The 24,529-nt window shown below is 38.2% G+C and overlaps 1 protein-coding gene across 1 annotated transcript; it reads left to right on the top strand.

Moving 5' to 3' along the window:
- The first annotated feature begins 6,164 nt into the window (after nucleotides 1-6,164).
- Nucleotides 6,165-18,003, top strand: LOC114474094 (dehydrogenase/reductase SDR family member 13-like). The gene is made up of 5 exons (XM_028464110.1): nucleotides 6,165-6,357; nucleotides 8,326-8,444; nucleotides 10,586-10,709; nucleotides 15,319-15,645; nucleotides 16,381-18,003. The coding sequence occupies exons 1-5, from the start codon at nucleotides 6,231-6,233 to the stop codon at nucleotides 16,632-16,634; spliced, it is 951 nt and encodes a 316-aa protein (XP_028319911.1). The 5' UTR covers nucleotides 6,165-6,230; the 3' UTR covers nucleotides 16,635-18,003.
- Nucleotides 18,004-24,529: the final 6,526 nt, after the last annotated feature.

Genomic DNA, 24,529 nt, shown 5'->3' with positions numbered 1-24,529 from the left:
TGTAGACCTAGGTAGTCTGTGTTTTTGTGCACCAAGAGTAATATGTAGGGAAGCGAGAGGACTGCCCTTGCTTTCATATTGCTGGTGAGCTGTTTCCATCGATTTTTGAAAGTACACGGATCGGGCCGAAAGTGGCATCAGTGGAAAACCCTGGTCACCTCCTCGATACCGAATATGTGTAATATTAATAAGATAAACATCATTAAAACACTAAAATCTCTGGAATAAAATTACAAACGCCCTTAGGTTGGAAATAGCAACAGAGTGAACGAGCTTGTTTACTTTGTATCCCTCTCGACCTATGACCCCCCAGGTTGCACATGCGCACTTCAAGAGTGTGAAAAGGCTTTTTGTAATTGACAAATAACTTTATGAAACTCAACTTGTACATAAGGCCTTATACTGAATTGCAAGTATAAAAAAATAAGATATAGAATCTAAATAAAAACATTTTAAAAAACACAAAGGAGCACTAGAAAAACACTCAAGCATTTATATACACGTAAACAAAGAACAAACATGATGGACTTGACTATATTAATCAGAACTGGGTCTGTGCGATTGGTGATGACTGGGGTGACCAATGTGATTCTGGCCCCCTCTCGAGCCACTCAACTGCAGTTTTTCTTGTTAGTAGGTTTTACTAATAAACATTAAAAAACAAAAAAAAAGGATATACTTGTAGTGATACCTACCAGTGAAGGAATGCCACATTATCATAAAACGTGCCTTTTCAGGGGTCATTTAACTTAAACTAGATATGAAAAATTATCTTCTATCTTTCTTTCACCAAAACCCCAAGACTCCCTTTAAATCTTGTCTCATCTTCTATACTTGCTTTTTATGGAACAGGGTCGCAGGGGATGATGGTCCCTTTCCCAGCAAACATAGGGCATTAGGCAGTGTTAATCCCCCTGGATAGGATGCCAGTAAATTGCAGGGCTTGACAGAGAAGAGTTTGGGCCACCCGCAGGACTTGCTCTGCCCAGCAATGCAGAGTCACAGAGTGACCCTCCCTTCAAATCCGTGAATGATATCTATCAATGTAATAAATTTCTGAGACAAAAATGAGGAAAAAAATGTGCTGAGAGAAACAACTGTTGAAGAATTTTTTTTTTTTTTCATATTTTTAGTTGCTGCCTTAATCATCAGAATCAGAATCAACTTTGTTTGTCATTGCACACGTTACAGAGCAGCAAAATTTTATTTTATTTTCATCCCGTTCAAGAACGGAGGGGGACGGAGTGTCAGATCTGCATACATCCATGGTGAGATTGAGACAACCTTGAGCAGGCTGTTCTCAGGGTGGCTGATGAAGGAAAGATAGTTGTTTTCAGACTGGCTCGTCACAACATTTGACTACCAGCCCTATTGCCCCTGGTCATTCAATAATCCAATAATGTGGCTATTTCGCTTGACATAAACTCTCCACTCCTCTTTAAAGTTCCAGGGTGGATTTGAGCATTTGAGAGTTCTGAGAGTTCGGCCTCCTCCGTTGAGTTCCAATAATGCTGCCAACATAATCCGAATTTGTGATAAATCAAGAAAATACCACTTTCAATCAGCAGAAGTCTTGTTATCATAATTCCAATCTGGTCTGGTGGATGTCTTCCACATCCACGGGCTCTCCAATTGCCTGCCCTCCTGACCAGCTGATGCAAATCGAGACCACCAATGACAATTTCATATGTTTCTGCTGGCAAGTGTTAATTCAATTCAAATCAATTTTATTTGTATAAAGCAATTTCCAACAAAGTCATCTCAATGCGCTTATCAAAATATAAAATTCATAATAAGAAAGAAAAAACCCAACAAGATCCACATGAACAAGCATTTAGCCATCTAACAAAATCAACATCATAAACACCATTAAAGAAACATAAACAATTATTTTATATAGCCTCCATACTCTCCCAACAAGATATATCTCATGACACAGCAGCACATCCGTTGTTTGTGTTGGAAACAGAGAAAATTACGACAACTCAGAACAGCCTCAGTGAGGAGCATCCACAAAGCCAATCCTACCTTTCACTGTAGAAAGTACCAACAATTTTCTGACCTTACCTTTGCTGAAGCTCTGGTAACTCAGGTGTTGTTCTCCCATCTTTTAAAAGCTGTCGTTTTTCCTCAAAAAAAAGTTTCTCTATCATCTCTGGCGCTGTCATCCTGTCTGTAGTGTTATCCCACCCACTAGCTAGAGAACGTAGCAGTAGTGGTCACATGGCATCTATTCACTAATGTACTGTGAACTTAGGTATAGCATTTAGCATAGCGCGGTTATGTACAAAAGCAGCTCACTACGCTGCCTTTGCACGTAAATGGTTGTCATCTTGGGGAACTGCTGAGCATGCGCAAACACGTAAAAACACGCAATGAGAACGGAGGCAGAGGAACAACGTGCCTTTGGGGGGGGACGCCTGGCCTCCCACTGCCTTACAGCGGAGTGAAAAAAAAAAAAAAAGACTGTGCAGCTGTTTCAGGAAATAGCGCTGTTTAGTAATTTGGGCTATGAAACGCACAAAATGCAGACACTTTCAAACTTATAGGTAGTGTAGGCTATTGGAAATGGAAAAATAAATAATCTATAATTACATTAATAATATAATTAAAACAAATAATCAAAATATCAATTCACCCTTGGGTAGGCACTGCCTACCTTGCCTACCCTGACGGCACATCACTGGAGACAGCAGACATATCAGCAGGGAGATGTAGGGAGGGAAAAGTGGGGGGATCTTTTTCAAACCTTGATAAATTAAAAGACTAATATTTGGACATTTAAAGGAGCATAGGGCAGGATTTGTGAAAAAATAATTAATTTTGATTGTTAATGCTAATGGGTGATGAAGTGCTCACAACCAAAGAGAATGAGCTTATTCCCTTGAACAGATTGTGTCATACATTTTGTACTTCTGTTCTGGGTCCCATTTCCTCACACAGTTCTGCAGACATAAAGTCAATTTACGCTGATGGTGACGTCAAATGATGCTGGTGCGCGTTCTTGACAACTTGGAGAGGCGGCACAATGCCCTGGAATTAAAAAAGAATGAGAAGAAGACGGCTTGTAGACTGAAGGGAGGGAACAGACAAGAGACAGACAGGCAGACGCACACAGACCAAAAATGGATCGGGAGACATAAAACAACAGGGATACGTGCACAGACAGCAGTGTTTACAGATGAGCAAACACACAAACACACAAAGATCAGGATCTACACACACCACAGTGATCAGGCATTCACACCAGATTGCCTGTCACTCAAACACCTAAACTGAAAGAAAAAGACACCATGTTTGACATCATAACAATTCGCTGCGTTGCTAAAGAGTTCATTCGTGCCCCCGCACCAGCTTGGCTGATGACTGCAATTACACTAATGGCCGTCGTGTCACTATGGAGTCTTATTTCTTGATCCTGCCCTATGCTCCTTTAACTTAGGGTAGTAACAAAGGATTAACAAACAATATTTCTTTTAACTTATGATTGTTGACTTGTGTAGTTTCTTTAACAACTGTAAAGTATCTGAGTTTTTGAAAAGTGCTTATAAATGTTTTATTATTATTTTTAGGTCAAGCAAAATTTCTGAGTATGAAAAGGACAGTATGAGTTCTCACTTTGAGAAGGTAAATTTACAAGGTACAAAGTCTGTCCCATTGGAAAATCAGTGCAAGGGACCTTCCGGTGATTTTTTCAGGCCTTTTGCACCCTTTCCGTAAGTTGCCATCTCCACAGACTTATCGTAAGAGAATCACCCATAGTTAGGGATGAGAATCGAAAACCGGTTCTTTCTGAGAACCAGTTCCCAGTAATCCAATTCCTAGGAATTGTTTGTTTGCTTGCCTGACGATTCCGCTTATCGGTTCCTCTTACGTCGAAAATACGTAACGATAAACTCCTCCAGGTCCTGTATGTTGTGTTTAAGCTAGCATCAAGTGAAGCTCCTTCCACCATGTAGTTGTTTGCTGTCCACCGCGTAGAATCCACCTCCTCCACCTGCAGCTGTGCTGTCCTCCGTGCTGTGTTTGTAGCATCTCTGTTGCTACGCTACTCACTTCCGGGTTCTATACACTCGCGCTAAAGTTCAACAAACTTCAGCAAGAACACACACCTCGTTGCCAGTTTATGTCCTCAAAACAAGTAATCAGACACGGGAGATGGACTGGTACTGATCGTTGTCTTTAGTTTGCTTTTCCACACGTTCACACACACACACACACACACACACACACACACACACACACACACACACACACACACACACACACACACACACACACACACACACACACACACACACACACACACACACACACACACACACGCACACACACACACACACACACACACACACTCATGGCTGATGATGTCACATGTAACAACGGGGACGGCGTCACTGAAAGTCCATTTATAGAAATGTAAACAAAGGCTAAACTAAGCTGTACTTTTGGTTAATATGTTCTTTTTTACAGAATAATTATTTGTTTTATAGATGAATTAGTTTTGGATCAAGTTGTTCAAGTTCAAAAGGAGCACTGTAAATATACTCTGTAGCCAAAATGTTCCAAATGTTGTAATAATAATAATAATAATAATAATAATAATAATTCACCCAATGAGAATCGATTAGAGAATCGGAAAGGAATCGAATCGATAAGCAGTATCAATAATGGAATCGCAATCGCTAAATTCTTATCAATTCCCATCCCTACCCATAGTTCATTGTATTGTGTTGTATGGCAGGAATCTCCTGGGAAAAGCGATGTGAAATGAGTGAATTAGTAAACAAATACATTGTAATGTAGTGATAATTGTGGGCAAATGCCATATACACAAAAGCAATTTCTGTCTTTGTCGATACAGGAAATTATATTGACAGTATGTGTGGAGTTATGTCTAAGTATTTAGTGTTTTAAAAGAAACCAAGAAAAGAATTTAATTTTGTGTATATCTGCTTAAATTTTTGTAACTGTCAATATGTAATTATAGATACATTTTGTAAATAAGTTGTTGTTTAATGCCTTACATGCTAATGTAACGAGTGAATGGCCCTGCTTTGTAGTTTGTACTTGTATTTATTTTTGTTTGCTTTTATATATATACAGAGAGAGAGAGAGAGAGAGAGAGAGAGAGAGAGAGAGAGAGAGAGAGAGAGAGAGAGAGCGAGAGAGAGACTAAAATGCAGTTTGGGAAACTCCAGCAAACTTAGAATGCTCAACTTTTAACAAAATTTAGAATGAGATGGTAAATTACTCAAATTGTAGCAGTTGCTCATGTAGCTTATAAGGAGCTAAATACATTTATGCTGCTGTTTAATGCTGTTTTTTTTTTTTGTTTTGTTTTTTGAAATAAACAGGGACCGAGCAGTGATCCCTGAAGTTTTTTTCCAGCTGAGAACAAACATAAACATCTATTTACTGGACACAGAAATAGCTCAGCTCAATAGCTTAATAAACAGAGAGACTGTAGACACAATCATAAAGAAGTGTGTGTGAGTGTTATAAAACCAAAAGTCCCAAAGCTGCAATCGCGTTATGTATTGCTGTCAAAAACACAAAAGACTGTCCCTTTTCTATTTCTAGTGATTCAAGCCCTCACAACCTCACACACTCGATCACTTTACAGGTGACGTCAGTGAAATTTCTGCGGGCTCAGGGCTGACGGCAGTGAGTGTGAACATAGGGACTAGGCCTTCATCTCTATCAGACTCGCTGCCTGCAACGTCAGCCATGGTGAGTTTATCCCTTTTGACCTCATGTGCGAGAACTGAACGAAAACGAGATTTCCGTGAGTGTGAAAAGGCATATTGGGACACCCTATGCACTCGCACTCTTCAGCGTGAGTGCGCAACTGAAGGGACGCAGCCGAGAGCCACCAACGGAAGTGGGTCACAAGTTAAAATGGTCGCCACTTAATCTTTAACAAAGGAACGATGGAAAACAGCTTTCAAAATATCAAATCAAAATAAATCTCAATATTACTTAAATATAACAGAGAAATTGTAAGGATGAGTGCTAATATTGTTTTTATTTAGTATCTTACTATCTGCGAGGCAATAAATTAAATATAGTTGATAGAGGGTCTGCTTGTGTTTGTTACGTCCATACTCCCTACCATTGAGTGGCAGTAATGCACGTTAGTTCCTTTGCTAACCGCCATTGAAACTCAAGAAGAAGTGCAAGCTTGGAGCATGAGTTGTGAGGTATTGTTTTTATTTTGTTAACGGAACATGTCCGAGTTTCTGTTCTTCGTGGCTTCAGTCGTCTTCATTTATGTGGCGTTTTACTACGGTCTGGTAACGGGGGCGAAGTGCCGCAGCTCCGTGGTGCTGAAAGGAAAAACGGCCATTGTTACAGGTAAAAAAAAAAAAAGAAAAGAAGAAGAAGCTCCCACCGCTATGACAACCAGTTATATCAAAGACAGTACTGCTCGTTTACTAGCGCTCAACACTGGAGTACATGTAGGTAACTTTGGTTTACAAGTGAGTGAGTAGACTTTCCCAGTGAAGTAAAACAATAAAGTTTTATTTCTCGTACTACAAGTAAGTGAGAACTGCCAACTAAAACAAAAGAAAAACAGCAACAACCTTGGAAGTGAGATTCAGCGGGACCGACCACAACTTTGTCTCTTAGGACGACACTTCTAAATGTTGCTGGTCAACTGTTTTGGTAGATGTGATTCTGATCCCCTGCATCCTAACCACCTGCTGCAGATGGATATTAGTGACTTATACCTTGCATTCAAATGCCATAGGAGAGGAAAACATGATGGAACAATAGGGCTCTTGAATGTAATAAATGTGATTTATTGCAATCTAGTAGGTTTAGGAATAACATTCTGGAGATTGGGATTACCTACCTTAATTGAAAGCCATTCTGACATATGACCTTCACAAGTGAACCTGCATTCAGCCCTGAGTGACTGAACATGTCAAAATAGAAAGAAAAACAATTTTGGATTTAAAGGTGCTTCACCAGTTTAATTTAGTTTAGACCATTTTATTTATCCCCAATGGGCCAGTACTACGAGTGATTCATTTTACTTCACTTGTGAAGTCTACTCCTGCACAAGTTCAAATTTAAGTACTAATAGAGCTTTACTGTGGTTGATATCACTGATATCAAATTTATGTTCCAACAACTTTCCATACACAAGTGTTTCTCAAATAGAGGTACGTGTACCCTGTCCCCTAGGGGTACGCAATGGCACTACAGGGGGTACTTGAGAGAAAGTGAGTGGAAAATTAACAAACTAATTACAAATATTGGGTTTTATAATGTTTATTTTTAGTTGAAAGGATGATCATAATGAGAATGAAAAGGATCTTGATTAGAACATGAACTGAATACAAGGTCTCACACCATGCGGGAGATGACTGGACTATAGAAATAAATCTATTCAGGCAGCACTAAATACTAAATTCAGAACCACTGCCATACTTAAGAACCAGCTGCTAACATGGACCAGAATTGGTTTATTGTGCAGTGACACTTGTATCGCATTCATCACTAAACCAGGCCCAGGCTGGTTTTCCTAAAGTGCAGTGATTTCTAGCCCTTTTATCTCGTGTACATCCCGAGTCTGTTGACTTGTCACTAGTGTTTTATAGTTTCTGTTATGTCTAGTTTATGTATCAACAGACTCATCTTAACCTCTCCTGTTACAAATGTAACGGTAATCCAGACTATGAACCATTTGAAAATGTATTTCTGATGATAATGGAATTCTAAGAAAAGAAAATGAATTATCCTTTATTTGTCCCTCAAATGGGAAATTTGGTTTTTTTTTAAAACCCTAACATTAATTTATTATCAATGAATGGTATACATATATACAAACTGAGCGCCACAGGAAATCATTCCTGCCTGTGGCCATTAAACGCTATAACACCTCCCTAAGATTGTCAAACATCCCCATTCTGTAACCCGACTTAAACGTGGACAGTCTTTTTCATTTTGTTCTTTTTGCACTTTCTGCACTTAATTAAACTGCACAGTTGACATTTTATGTATGTATAGGTATATTTATATTTGTTCCTAATAGATGTGGCTTGTACAGTATATGTTGTCTGTATATTTGGAGCCGTAACGAAAATAATTTCCCCCTGGGATTATTAAAGTATTTTTGATTCTGATTCTGACTGATTTTTGTGTGGTTGTTTAATATTATACCACATGCACACATGCCTCATACCTCCTCATCTCTGCCCTGCATCTCACTGTCACATCACTACTTTCTCAAAAGGAGCAGTACTCTGTTCAGTGTGTTGCCTCAGTGTTGATAGCTTCTTTCTTGATTTTGACACTTGTTCATTATCTGTACAGGAGGCAACTGTGGCATTGGGAAGTCCACAGCTCTGGACCTGGCAAAGAGAGGAGCAAGGGTGATCCTGGCCTGCCGGGACAAGCGGAGAGCTGAGGCTGCTGTCTATGACATTCGCACGGTAAAAACACACTGTTCATCCCATTTGAATGCCTTTGTATAAACTTCAATGTAGAACAAGTTCGTTTTAATCCTCTAAAACATGTAATTCTTATTAAATCCACAAAGGAAACATCTGAAAAGTTAGTGTTTTATTGTCCAGATCCACAGATGAATGTAATAAAATTGACTACTTAAAAAGACAGAGGCTATTATCCTTCTTCAATGTCTTAAGAGCAATCACATTCTTTTCTAACAATCCCAGCTAAAAGCAGAAGCTGAATCATTTCCCCCTGCTGTCACAGAGTGGCCGCCATCGCCATTTTAATTAGCGTCTTTTACTGAGTAATAATATTGGTATGGAAAAAAAGAGAAAAATCCACACGCCGTGTTTCTGGTGCATATATTTTTGGACACTGAGCAGCCCTGCAGTAGCGCTGCTCTATGATGCTGCTCTCACACAGCTCACCTTGCACTGCTGAAAACATACTGTACGCACTGAAGTCAGGTACAGACGCACAGAGGACTGGAGCAGGTCATACGCAGGTCTTGACACAACAATTTTGCTTCCCTTAGTATTAGCTGTGTTTTATTTTGTTCACTATTGTCATATTTAGTGGTGAGTGTGACAGATAAAGTTGTTTAAAGTTGATTAAACTTTTACCTTTGAATAAAACCAGTTTAATATTTGTATTCCGTTTTTTCTTTTTACACGACAGAAGAAAAAACTGTTATGTTAATGTTAAAGAAGCTACCTGAGTAAATCTATACTGCTCACTAGCAAGCATATCTAAACTCAGGCTGCAAGCAAATAAAAAAACTAGAAAATGCAGCAGATATATCACTTATGGGTGTATAATAAAAAAGTTAAAAAATGTATTAGTCTTTCACTTTAATACATTTTCAATAGAAAACCACTACTTTTACTTTACTACATTTCTCTTAGGCTGTATTCATTTTACACTCGTGGTTCGTTTGCTTTGTTCTGATTCAGAGGCTAAATGGATGCAATCATTGCATATTCAGTTTGGGTCATTTTTTAATGTTAGAATCCTGCCAAAATCGTCTGTGCATGTAAGATAAATTGTACCTGTACATTTAAATGTAAAGTACATAAGTACAAAACCCAAAATACAAATACGAGTTTTGGCACTGTTTTGTCGGCTCAGATGGCCAGCCAATCAGCCTTCTGCTTATTGATTCGCTAAACACCAATCAAGCAAGCACTTCCCTCTCCCAAGCACCGCCCTTCCTCTTCCATCGTCAGTCGACCGGCAGTTATGGACTGACCCCCAGCGTTCAGTCTCCATGTGAGTTATTATCTCTTGAGCAAAACTGCTTGCCAGAAAAGTGTTCAGGTTCAGTACATCAACACACAGACAGATTTTCTGGTTTTGTTGTTTTTATTGCACAATATAAACAGTTCAGTCAAATTAGCTCCAATTAGCTGCTCCTCTGCAAGAATCAGACTTCCCAATCCCAACTACTTACTTATCTCACATTATCTAGCTATTATTGCGATAACATCTGTTGATAAGATATGTTTCTACACACAAAGGCTTTTAGCAAGATTTTATCTTCCCAGCTTCTGTTCACAAGCCAACAGCTTGTAGCACAAAGGTACAAAGTGTAAACGAACACCATGCGCAGACCAGCTCATTGGTCAAAAATCCCTGAAGGAAAAATTGCGGGTAAAACAACCACGGAGCACTAACAGTGTAGCTAGTTTGTTTTTGTGTGTTTCTATGTTTACTATACCAGGGTTACATAAATGAAAAATATCCAGTTCTACTGGGAATCCTGACTGCATTTTTGGGGGCACACAGGCATCAGTAGTGGATGAGAACAACTTTTTAATGACATACAGGTATAGTATACAATGTAACTTATGTGGTTAAAAAGCTAATTCTGTCCCTGGGAACTTTTACTGTTATGTTGCTTTTTAGTGTGAGAGATACTTTTACTCAAGTATGACTTCAGTACTTCATACACCTCTGATGTCACTGCTGCTCACTACTTCTGATAGCAACTTAAATAAATAAATGAATGATCAAACATGTCAAGGAATTCCTTTTAGAAAACATTGCTAAATTTTCTGATTGTATTATCCGTTTTTGTAAACTAAAAGACTCATTACAATCTGACTAATCCAATGTTTTCTAGGAGAGTGGGAACAACCAGGTGGTGTTCATGCAGTTGGATCTAGCAAGCCTGGAGTCTGTTTGTAGATTTGCTGAAACCTTCCTGAAGACTGAACCAAGGCTTGACATCCTTATTAACAATGCTGGTACGTGTTTGTTTATTTTCTTATCCTGTGTTTAGGTCAAAGCTCTTTGTAGGGAGTGGGGACCCTTTTTTCCAGTCAAAGTAAGTGCTTGGTTACTGATGGTGTGTTTGTCAAGTTACTCTGTTTAATATTGGTAATGTTTATTGTCCAATAGTTTTTGTTCAAATGTTCCTTGTACGAGCCAACTCTCACTTAAATTTTAGTTTCCTGCTTACCAATTCAGGGTAAAGGTATTTCAAAATGAACCCAAATTTATATAACCACTGCAACACGTCTTTACGGCACTGAATAAAACTATTTGCTATCCACCAATCAGCCAACACTGGTGTGTCATACCCATGTGGTTATAACCCCACAGGAGTGTTCCCTGGGTTGGAAAGCTCATAGTACACAAGTGAAATAAACATTAAATAACTGAACTAAATGGCTCTTACATTTCACTTTGAACATGTGAGACTAGAGGTGGGTAAACTACTGCTAGCTGCTCTCCTGCCTGCTAAGAATTTTCCTTACTCCAACACTACTAAATCTAATTTAATAAACCATGAAGTGCTCAGGGAGGCCATGTTATCATTGCACATCACATTGGAGGAGTGTTTAGTGTTCTCATCTTGTGTGTGTTTTGATCCTGAATCACACCATATCCAGAAGGGCCTTATGGACTACGGATTGGACACCTCTGTTAGAAATCTAATGCTATATACTATGGAATCACAGGAGTGCCAAAATTAAAAGGAAATGCATGTGGAAATATAAAGAGAATCAATAATGAAAAAATATACAAATGTAGTATATTATTTTTCCATTTTGTCTTTGCTTTTTCTGTTTTGTCTTTGTCTTTCCCATTTGTATTTTGATGTTTCTTTTTTAGGATTTAAATAAAACATGATGTAGGAGTTTCCATTAGGGATGCACCCAAATTAAATTTTTTGGCCAAAACTGAAGCACCAAAATAAATTATTATGCAAATAATTAGTCCCCCATTGCATTTCTGGCTCTGATAGTGTACATTGCAATTGTATACATTAATATTAATGCTTTAAAGAATAAATCAATTAAAAATATGAACATGTCTATTTAGCACGGACATTGCAACAATGCACAATATAAAATAAAAATAATTAAATGTTTAACCTGACCCCACTCATACATTAAATAATGTTGTACAGGCCTATAACTGACTGAGCTATTGGAAGAGAGTCACATTAAAGTCACATTAAATGTGTTATTTAATTAAAACACAAAGTACATTGAAGTTATTGATGAAAATCAGCTTCTTGGTTTTATTTATTATCCAAGCATCTAATGCACACACAGCTCTGTGTACATGTCTTTTGCGCGCTGGTTTAATTTTCATCCAATCAAGAGATAATCTTTATAACGCGGACCATTTACAGTCGTGATAAAGTTCTTCAGACGTGCACTGACAGCAAAGTTGTGACACAAATATAACGCCATACGTGCCGTGCTTCAAATTGTTGTGTAGGGGCACGGTATTGCAGTGTTGACATGACAGAAACATAAAACACAGGTACTGCTCCATCAACTCTGCTTAGAAATCTCTTCAGTAATCAGATGTATTAAATCCAGCCGCTTTGAGTCAGTCCACGGACAAATTAGTCTGTTTCCAAACAAGCGCACGGTGACCGCGCTGTTTGTGTCATCACAACATTGTTACAGCTTGTTTTATGTGTTCATTTGTTGTAGTGAACTGCTGTGAAGTGTCTCAATGCTTATGCGCGCTCTGTGTGTTGATGCACTGATGCATATTCTGCTAGCTTTTAAAATGTAATCCCCCAAAATAATTCCAGTTTTTACAAAAAAAAGGAAAAAAAACCTGTAATCTGATTACGCGTTTTTTAATATACTGTCACAGATTACAGTTACATGTTTTTTGTATACTGATTACGTAACACTGTTACTTGTAATCCGTTACTCCCCGAGCCTACTAATACATAGTGACTGCAACCAGGAATCATGTGAACAGGTATCAACTAGTCAGCCTGGACAGAAAGATGGATTTGACATTGCATTTACCGACAGCTTGAGTCATGAAGTAAAAGCAATGTCAAAACGCAAATGGAAAAGACAAAGACAAAACAGAAAAAGCTAAAACAAAATGGAAAAAGAATATACAACATTTGTATATTTTTCATTATTGATACTCTTTATATTTCCAAATTTTTATTATTGATTCTCTTTTTATTAACAAATTTGTATTATTGATTCGCTTTATATTTCCACATTCTTTTTAATTTTGGCACTCCTGTGATTCCATAATATACTCATCGACAGTCGAACAGCAGTCTTAAGAGCCAAAAGTCATATTCCATAAGCCATAATTATATAATAATTGTTTGTTGTTTTTTTGTTTTTATTGCAAGACAAACAATACAAGTAAAAGTACAGGACGGAAGCAGAGTAGTTATACAGTATAGAGTTAATAAATACATAAAAAACTAAAGAAGGATGGTGTGTGCGCATACGGATTTTCTTAAAGTGAAGTCTGTCAATTTTGTCCCCAGTAGTTATTAATAAATGGTAAATGGTAAATGGACTTGATTTTATATAGCGCTTTATCACCACACTGAAGCAGTCTCAAAGCGCTTTACATATCAGCTCATTCACCCAATCACTCTCACATTCACACACCAGTGGGACAGGACTGCCATGCAAGGCACTAGTCGACCACTGGGAGCAACTTAGGGTTCAGTCTCTTGCCCAAGGACACTTTGACACATAGTCAGGTACTGGGATCGAACCCCCAACTTCTCGATCAGAAGACGACCCACTACCACCTGAGCCACGGTCGCCCGGTAATAGTAGATAATAGTCTACCTTACGCGTGGTGGATGGGTCAGCAGCCTGGACCGGAGAATACGTGCGGCATAGGAGAGAAGTGCGTAACTGCAGGCGCGCAAAAAAGCGTTTAAGTCAAGGCGGGAGAATAGACCCCAAAGAGAGCTACGCAAGATCCGTGGCTGTCTATCATCATCATATATGATGTAAAATCCAGTTTTTCAACCTCAAATACCTTTTTGGAAACAAACTTAACAGAAAAATGAGCACTTGAACACAATGTAGGGTGATAACTAATGATCACAGCAGAGTGTAGGTTTGGAAAAAAATTATGTGATGAGTATTTTAACTTGACAGTTTGACACACATCCCATCTGTAAAGATTGAGGAGGTGGGGTTTGTCACCTATAGTGCAGCCAGTCAGCAGGGGGAGCTCTAAAAATAAAAGCTTCACTTTTGGAGGAGCTTGTCCATCCATTGTTTTTACAGTCTATGCTGGCTTAAACAAGCGCACAACGGATTCAGGGTGGACTGTCCGCTCTCCTCAGAGCTTACATACTTGGGCGCATCGCCGTGCAACCGTTTCCATTAAACCCTACATGTGCCATGATCCTGTTTTAAAGTTGTTGATGCTGCCGTAGCTCGTCTGCCAGTCTTTTTTCTTAGCTCGTGTTCATCTCTCCTGCTGTTTCACCAGGAGGGGAAATACGGGTCGGTGTTGCATTTAATGCGGGTCGATACAATGCTGAGCAGTGTCTTGTGTGACACTACGCGGAGAAGTCCTCGTGGTCGTAAAATCTGAGCTTTGCATTTAATTGGCCTGGCGGACTCTGCGGGGACTCCGTTTTGCGGGTATCCGCTCGAGTATGTTTGACCTTAAGTGTTTGACATCTTTGTCCATATTCATGTCAACATCTTCACATTACATTGATTGATGTTGGAAATGAGCATTTTTATAAGATTAATAAAGTGAAAATTCAATTGTGGATTAAACATTAATTTGTATTTGCTGTGTACCTGTATTTATTATTCCATTTCAGTGTTTGAAAATCAATTATCATTGTACTTCAAGACTACCTGTACTAGTCATGGATATAACATTTAATATAACAGTACAAAGTGTTTATTGCTCCGGACCCAGACCTCAGACAAACCTGACTATAGTTCGGGTTAGGGCTAAAACAAAACTGACCGAATTATAGCTAGAAGGACACGGGTCCGGCAATGACGGAACTACCGGCATTCGGCTTACGCACAGGAAGTGCCGGAACTTTAGTCAGGTTTGTCTGAGGTCCGGGTCCGGACCAATAGCTGCACCTTTTTAAAAAACATTTTATACACACCTGCATTACTTTTTGGACGATTTTTCACCTTAATATATAATCCATAGGGAGAGGCAGTGGTCGGCCGGATGTGATTTGAGTCGTTGATTTCAGGGTGGTGTAGATTTCTCTGATTTTGCTTTTTCTTTAGCTTTTTGTGGTGCTTTTCTACATATTTACTTTAGTATCATTACTACGGACAACACAATGATGCGCGTTGGAGCTACATTGGATGTGTTTGGAGTAGTGCGCGCTGTGCACCAAAAGTGAGTTGGGGGGTTGATTGGATCTACCAGGGAACATTGAAGTTATTTAGAAGTGAAAAAGTCAGGAGAGATACCCAAATGCAACGTCATCAAGGAACTACCAGCTTCTGAGGTCAGGTGAGGTAGTGACCATGTTCTACACTCTGCTGCTCGACAAGGACTTATAAAGAAAATATAATCATTTTCTGTCCCAGTAAGTCCTTTTACTTCTCCATGTTTAAGGTGTGTTAGGTTCCGGACGCACCAAGGATGGTTTTGGAATGGCGTTTGGAGTCAACCACTTGGGTCACTTCCTGCTCACTAAACTGCTCTTGGAGCGCCTGCAACAGTGTGGGTCGAGTCGAGTGGTAACCGTGGCAGCACGCCTACACTGCTTTGGAAGCATCGACTTCCCACTGATCGATTCGGAGAAAGATTTAGTTACAGGCCAGTCTATGTGTCACACCTTCAAAGCATATTGTAACAGCAAACTGTGCAATGTACTTTTTACCAGAGAACTGTCAAACCGGCTGGAGGGCACCAATGTCACCTGCTATTGTCTGCACCCAGGTTAGTGTTCACTTCATCATTTTACAAAGGGTTGGTTAATGGGGATAAAGAGAGCGTATGTCTCTTGTGTCTGAATGTTAGTCACCCATTTTTAATTTCAACATTTATAGAAGCTGGATAAGGACTACAGTATGGTGGCCACATGAATGGGAAAGGTCAAGTTATAAGTAGGGATTTTATTATTGTTATTACATTTACTTAAAAACTGCCATGTATTTCCTAGTTGCACTTCTCAAATCTGCCCTTGCAAAACAAGCACCATGGTTAAGGCCAGAAACTGTCATGTTGATAACATTGATCTTGCTGCAGCAGCAAAGAAAGCAGTCTGCAGCACCTGGTGTGTTTTAGTCAGCTCTCCTACATTCTCCATGTTGAATGCACAAAATGCTGATTTAAATACAACAGTCTTAACCCCATCTATATGCAGACCTTTGAGCTACAATCTTGGTAAATCCCTCGCAGCAGGTAAGAAAAGGCATCCAATTAGTATTTAAACACACAAGAGATTATGGCATCTTTTTTGAGATTTTAGTAAATCAGCGCCTTTGTGCTACAACGCCAAGGTGTTGGCCATTTAATGTCACAAAAGGAAACATTTCAGTTTGTCTAATCAGCTTTGCATCATTTATCTGCAAACCTTTAACTCATAGTATTATCTTGATACCAAAAGGGAAGTTTACTGATAGAGTAGTTATAAGCAAGCCATTATACTGTTCTGTCTTTTCTCCCTGCTAGGCGTCATTCATACATCATTGTGTCGCAACTTTGGACTGCCGCACCTGTTAACCCCCATCGCCAAGCTGTTCCTCTTGGACCCCAACATGGGATCCCAGACCACTCTCTACTGTGCCCTCTGTGAGGGCATTGAGCCTTTCAGTGGACGTTACTTCGCAAACTGTTCAGTCCAACAGCCAAGTGTCAAAGGACAGGATGATGCCCTTGCACAGAAACTATGGGAAGTAAGCGAAAGGTTAATCAGCACCTCTTGACATCAGAGCACAGAACACTAGCTCTGATGCTACTGCACTATATTTACGTTTAATGCCTTGTTGAGTTTTTATCCAATGGGAATGTCTTTTTACAGTTACTCACAAACTACTGTTTTAACTAGTCATCGTGACAGTGGAAAATGTTTTGTTACCCTGATGATTTTTTCAGAAGACTTTTTACTTGTTTCCTTTTTTTTCTTTTAAATAATTTTGTTTATGAAATGCAAGTCACAGACATCATTGTACACAAAAGTGTACAATTTCTTTTATTTTTATACAGTTTAATTATTCGGACAAAAAAGAAAAAGAAAAACTTGATACTTGTTTCCTTTTTAACAAAAAATAATTTTGTATCTTTTTACAAATCGCAAAACTATTTTGTTACGTTAACTTCTGCTGATGCAGTGTCTTAGGAGCAGGTGGTTTATATGGAAATGTGGTGGATTTTTAACTGTTTCTAAGGTGGAATTACTAGCTGTGTTAGAATCTTGAAACACCGACACATTGATATGTGGAGAATAAATAAAATGACTGGGTAATAGTTGAAGAAAGACATTACTTATGTGCTTTTAAATTTGGATTTAGTTTTTAGTCAGGTAATCCCATTGAGATGTTTCTGTCTATAAACATATTATTTGAATTGCATAATAAGCAAACAGCATATTAGCAAAAATTTTCAATGTAATTTTATAATGGAGTTATGCTGCTCTTTGTGATTAAAAGGATAAAATTGGTAAAAAAAAAAACCAACACATTTTGTATCAGTAATGTCCTCAATACTGAAAGGAAAAGGTTATAAATCAAGAGATTATTAAACTTTTTTCACTAATAAACTTAGATTGTTCCTAAATAGTGTTGTATCTAATACAAGTGTAATTAAGCTGAGTAAAGTGTGACACTAACATACCATGTTTTACGGTTTAATGTTACTGTTTAATGTTAATGTTTTCTTGAGTCAACAGGACAACATGTAGTTTTGGCGTGACCCCAAAACCATTTTTTTTCCTGCTGAATAAAAATGTATTTTGGTATTAAGTGGTGCTGTTGATTGTTCCTGGTCCTACTCTTAACATTTTAGTCAGAATATTTTTATTTGGTGTGTTTTGTTGTAAAACAACTGGTTGAAACCCAGCTATTACAATGGAGTAATAAACAAGCACTGTTGGCCCCCCTCCTATAAAAACTAGCACCTGTGGACTCTGCAGTCTGTAGTGAGAAGGTTGGATTGAGAGAATTGTAAATAGTGGTATAGTGAGTATTGAGTAGGTAATTAGCATCATAGACATTATATACGTAGACACCTCATAGACTGATGTGACCTATGGCTCTTTTGCAGTCACAAGACTAATACGCATCCGGGCACCATATTGGGGGGTAGCAGCTGAACCTGTCAAACCGTGATATTGATATCGGATATTGGTCCGATATCAGCCAGAAAACAAATATCTGATTTTATCGGACTTCATCTAAAATCTCCGATATCATAACGGATATGATAATTTATTTTTTATTTATTTTATTCAATTGTAGAATACTGTAGATATTATGTTGAATGTTAAAACTTATGTAACCAGTTGGTTAATAAGTCACTTTTTCTCATACCTACTGTTGCTGACTATTGTTCTCTGAGTAACATCACTTGATCAAGCCTTTTCTAACATTCCACACTACAAAATAAGTAATTAAAGTATGTATGATTTGTGGTGCTGTTATAGTATCGGATTCATATCGGCATCGGCCAATACTCAAGGTTGCAATATCGATATCGGATCGGAAGCAAAGAAGTTGTATCGAGACATCCCTAATTAGCAATGTAGATCCATATGAATTAGCAGCCAAGGCATGGACAACCAATCCAGCGCTATTTCCATTAACAACAAATATGGACATAATTTGTTATCTTGTTAATGGGGTCAGTGCCTATACATTTGTGTTATTGTTATTTTGTTGTATTAAATATGGCTTTAACTGACTAATCAATTTTGTTTCATCTGATTTGTTTTTGTACATAATATTTGATTTTTTTTTTTTAAGCCTTTACTGTCTGTATCGCAGTTTAATGGAAGAACACATGATGGACAACAAAAGGAAACTCAGACTTGTTTTAAATAATCTTGTGACTCAACATGATTTTAGCCATTTGTGTATTTATTGGAGGCAACAGTGTCAAACTACTTACAAACAGTTGGGTACAGATTTGTTAATGCACAACACTGTAACCACTTTATCTAAAAGGGTGACTTTCACCTTCACATGGCAGTATGGGAGAAATTGGCATTGTACCAGACATTATGTTATATTTCTGGCATACATTTCCAATCACCCTTTCTTTACATGTATTCTCCGATGAGCAATTTTCCTGGTTTCCTCCTCATTTTTTGCATCCAGCTGAGACATGCCTCTAGTAGTATTTTAACCTCCGCACACAAAATTTAAACATTTTCTTGAATATCAAAACCCCTGTCAGCCAAAATGTCTCCTGGCAGCAATTTGTCTAGAAATCCACTATTCGGGGTAATATGTTTGTCACTTGAATGCCCCCTTCCCGACCAAAAACAGATGGCTCCTTTGGGTGTAATGCCTATAAATATGCCTAAAAATATTTGAGCACATGCTTTTACATTGAAGGGTCTCTCTGTGAAAGCAATCAATAATTACAGCAACCCTATTTCCAAATGACTGCACAAACTGATGTGGCATAACTTTACGCAAATTGTCTCTGTCTGGCCATAAGTTATAAGAATGTATGTAATTCACTTTAAGCTCTGTACAAAGTACTAGGTGAAACAAGGAACAAATCGGCAAGAAGATAAACAGAAACATCTAGTCGCAGCCGCATACATGATAGAAGAAGCATTTGATATGGTGCGAGAAGAATCTTTTTGTGGGAAGTGACAGACTCCAACACCGACAATATTTCCATGAATGTTTGATGATTTGGCAGTTCTGTGTAATGCCTCACTTTGTCTTCGTCATCTACAGAAAAGAAGCCATTACTGAATTTCACTCGGTTAAGTTGCTTCCTCAGCTCTCGATTTTCTTCTTTTTATTTTGCCACCCTTGAGGTTGCACGTGTCACATTCAGGGATGCCATTCCCTTGTTCTGCACAATGTTCTTCACCAGTCTGATGGCGCAGTGAGTTGTGATGCTGCGCGTTGAAGATGAGGGTCGCGGGTTCGCATGCTGCTTCAGTGTTTTTTTATGACATTTTTTAGGACGTTGAGATGACTCTGGTGACAATTTTACATTAAAAATCAATATAAATGATGCAATATCAATCGGCATTTACTGTCTTAATATCCAGTGTAACGGGAGGGCTCTCTATGCAGCCATCCTATGCTGCTGCCACGTCTCCTCAGACACATTTTATTCATATTATTCTCTGCTCTTGAAGCAATAAAGTGATGAAGTGACCAAAAAGTGTGACTAATTACGGGTGATTTAAGCCACTATTGTCACTGAAGACTGAACGCACCTTTCGAACAGGCTCATATTCCTCAAACACCGGCTTATTTCACCCATTAGGGTGAATAAATCACTATTTTCCGGGTGGTTGCCATGGCAGCTCGACTCATCTTCAATCCATTGATGATGGCTTTTAATCGTGCGCGTGCACTTCAGTAACCCAAGGTTTACATACTCAGGGTTGATTAACCCACTTCATACCAGCTGTAATGGAATCCGATACCCAGAGTTTCCCATCGCGGGGTATGTTGACCCTGAGTTTATGGATAGACTCAGAGTTTGTTCACCCTCCTTTATGGAATACCCCTCAGAAATCTCCAGACCAAGCTAAAATAATATATTTACAAAATGTCAAGCAGGGAGCAGAAAAACATCTGCCCACGTCTGCTGCTTGTAGATGTGCCTCTTCTGGTGCTCTCAGCCCTTTGATGTTGATGTTGCTGCTGACGTTGCCCTCATTGTTGCTGCAGCTGTTGCTGTTGCTGTTGCCGCTGACCTTGCTGCTGTTGTTGTCGTTGCTGTCCTTGGTGCTAGTAAAATATGAAAAAAAGCTGAGTCATCATGAACTAATTGATTGATTACATAAACTGACTATTATTATTGATGAAAAAATTCTGAAATAAAATGATATGTAAAATTAGGTGATTATTTGAGTAAAGACACTTAATTTCTGCTGATGTTGCTGTTGACGTTGCCCTTGTTGATGTTGCTGCAGATGCTGTTGTTGCTGTTGACGTTGACGTTGCCTTTGTTGTTGTTGCTGCTGATGTTTCTTCTGTTGTTGTCGTTGTTGTTGCTGTCCTTGGTGCTAGTAAAATATAGAGAACAGCTGATGAGTTTTCTGATTCTACTGCAGGCTTGTTTCTAGGTGAGTCTCTATGATAGAATACAACATAAACTAAGGGTTAAAGGTCATCTTCGATGGCTGATATATGTAATTCAAACACTCTATGGAGAGCACAGACACAATTTGAAGTTAAATTGATGCAAACCTCAATAATCTTAGACATTAAAACACACATCTGAGATTAAACTTGTTCTCAGAGAGTGTGTCCGTGTCTGCACATCACTTTATTATGGAATCAGAACAGTATCATAATGAATGAACTCTTGCAGGGTTTTCTCCACACTTTTAAACCAATTGCAGAGCTACTGATATGTGTGCATACGCAGTGTTCAAACAAGAGTGTGGAGAAAATGTAAGACGCCGCATGATTGGCTGAAAGCAAACACACCTGATTGGCTGATTAATCTGTCAATCACTTTTATCAGCCAATGGTGACGTTCGTTGACCCGCGACGTCAGGGCAGTCTCATAATTCACCACACACATTTCTCTCACAAATACACAGAGGTTTCACAGCACAGAAGCAATTTGCATTATCTGTAGATTTATTATTACATGTGTGCCTCAAAATAATAATTGTGAAGTAGAGCGTGTGCATTTCAGAATTTATATTACAAGTTTGCATAAAATATACATTTTCGAAACAGATCGTGTGTATTTGTGAATCTGACATACAACTGTGAAACAAATCATGTGCATTCATGAAACACCCTGCAAGAGTTCATTCATTATGATCCTGTTCTGATTCCATACTTTAAGGTACACCTCATTTTTGTTTTAGACCATTGATTCATTATGATTAGTATTGGTTAACGTTCATTGGCAAACCTCAATCCTCTTTCCAGGGGTGTCAAACTATTTTTACTTCAGGGGGCAAATTAGGACCAGTTTGGTCTTTATTGGGCCAGTATAGAGTATGGTGGTACCGACAATATCCAAGCAATAGGTGACAGATATCATTCTTCTCTTTAAGTTTCCTTGATTTTGTGACAAAGTTTCAATTTCATTCAGGGAAGTCTTGAGAAATAATTTGATGAAAATTGCAGTTTGGGAAAAACTGAGAGTTCTTTCAACAATTTGCCCCTAAAAATGACTGCCATCATGTGACATTAGCATCAAAACACTGTGAGTTTCTTTGAAATTGTGTTTTTGGAGAGGCTGAGATTAGACAAGACAAGACCAAGTCTTTCGGGAACCGAGACCGAGTCAAGACCAAGACCGAGACAAGCCGAGACCGAGACCAAGAACATTTTTTTTTTTTTCAATTTAAAGAAATATATAAATAAATACAATTATGACAAGGCTCGGCAGTTAAATAACATTCTTGCTTTAATTTTAGTTTATTTTAAATACATTTGACGGACAAAAAAGGTGCCTGCAAAAAATTAACTAAAATATTAAAACTACTACTGCTACTGATAAATTCACAATTATTCTACACATTTGAAAACACGATTTTTATGTCAGCTGAATGTACAGCAAGTGTTTAAAAGTATTTCTGCCAAGAAATAATGATTCTTGATTCTGATTCTTTGAGTTGTGCAGGTCAACAGGTCACAGATTTCACAAGATTATTTTTTAGTTTGAAAAAGCCTTTAAACAGGCCATTTTTATTAATTCACTTAGTTGATACAGTTTAATTTGATTGCTGTAATGTAACTAGGATATTCAATTAACAAAGGTTTCCAGCTGTAACTGTAAAAGTGAAACTTTCTGAAATAAAACTACAAACAAGTTGTCAGCAGTGTAAAAAACATAGAGCTACAGGTAGATGTGAAACTAAATAAAACAAACTCAGACTACAGCCGGCACTATTTAATAAAAGCCTTAAAAGACATGGATATAGTGAATGGTGGATGGACAGAGGCATAAAAATGCAAACTTTCACACGGACACACACAGACTTATTAAACACACACGGACCTCGGTAAACATGGTAAACAAACAGGCACTAGGACCCAGAGGTGGAGTAAATGCATCCCTGTAATATCACCAGTTAATCATTTTACCTGTTGTTGGAGCTATTATATTTACCAGGGAGATATTTATTCATGGTGATTGTTTTCTGAAGTTTTACTGGGACTTATACCGGTGATTAGCATACCTGTCAAGTTTTGGATTTGAAAAAGGGGGAAATTTTCTGGCGCCCACTACGAGCCGTCCCACCCGCTCAACCAAGCTCCAGTATTCCTTATATTTTAAGATAGGTGTACAAGAAATCTAAAATAGCCACTTGTCAACCACTTACTAAATACAATTATGTGATTAGAATCTGGTAGGTTGATCTTTATTAACATTAAAATGCTGTGAACATTCCTACTAGGGCTGGGCAATATCGACCAAAACTTTTATCTCAATATTTTTTCTCAAAATGGTGACATATGATATAAATCTAGATCATTTTATTTCGAATGAAGTCTGAGAAGAAAGATAATTCTGGGTTAAATTTGCTGATCCAAAATGCTAAACAGGCTCATTTACTAACAAACAGCTGCTCAATATGTGCAACATTTGGTTTTTTCTCCTGTAAGGGACAGCATGTGTGAGTGATATGTAATCTGTAATATGGCTTGTTATGGGGAAGCTCTGAGTTAGGACTCTGTTCTGAGAAGTAAAAGCAGTGACTCTTAAAACTAGTATTTTGATACAAAATAAACTATTATATATAACAGAAAACTCATTTTAAATCTCGATATATCTCCCAGCCCTAATTCCTAAATTATAAAACAGCCTAAATTAAAACATAAATGGATATATTAAGCACGTGTTTATTTAATATACTTACAGTTCATATACAAGTCAACACGTTGCATATTTACTGTTAATTTCCAAATGCTTGTTTTTAAGTTAGACATGTACATTTTATTTTCATAACATATTTTATTTTAATTTTTCATCCTCACTCATGTGGTTTCTGGTATTCACTAATGACTTATTAGACACATTTATTACAGACTTTACATCCTTTAACACTTTGTGAAAGCAGTGTATATTTGTGGAGCTTGTGATTGGCTGATTTTTCATGGTGACGTACGCCATTCCTTCCCCCGTGGTAGATGCTAGAATCTCAGTTAATAACGATGTCACATATGAAAACACAATAGCTATTACTCTACACATTTCACAACAAAGCTCAATGTCCCTGACGTCCCACCTTCAAACAAAACCTAATTTGGCCATTCATGAAAAATCTACTTAACCTCCCACTTTTCTATAGCAATACATACTTCCTATAGGCACTGCACTAGAAATACTTCAAAATGTTATCAAAAAACCTACAATGTAATAAGTGCCGGTCAAAATCTGGGAGGTGCCGGATCTTGCTGCTGCAAGATTTGGCCCAAATGAAGCTCTGCCTTTCTTTAACCTTGCAAGTTGTCACTGAGGTTAATGAGATCCTTGGAGAGAAAGGAAATGCTATATAACAACTTTGCTCCAACTTAATCCCTCTGTCTGACCGACATAGATGATGAGAACCTGAGGTAATTTGGAGGACTGGTATGTCAGGTGTTGCACTTTAAACCTAATCATTTGTTCTTGTTTCAGGTCAAGAGACAAATGTGTGATTGGTCACAATTGTGAG

This window comes from Gouania willdenowi, chromosome 13 (assembly GCF_900634775.1).
Source record: "Gouania willdenowi chromosome 13, fGouWil2.1, whole genome shotgun sequence".
NCBI classification, from domain to species: Eukaryota; Metazoa; Chordata; class Actinopteri; order Blenniiformes; family Gobiesocidae; genus Gouania; species Gouania willdenowi.
Note: the sequence above shows the minus strand (reverse complement) of the source record. Positions and strands in the feature narration are given on the sequence as shown.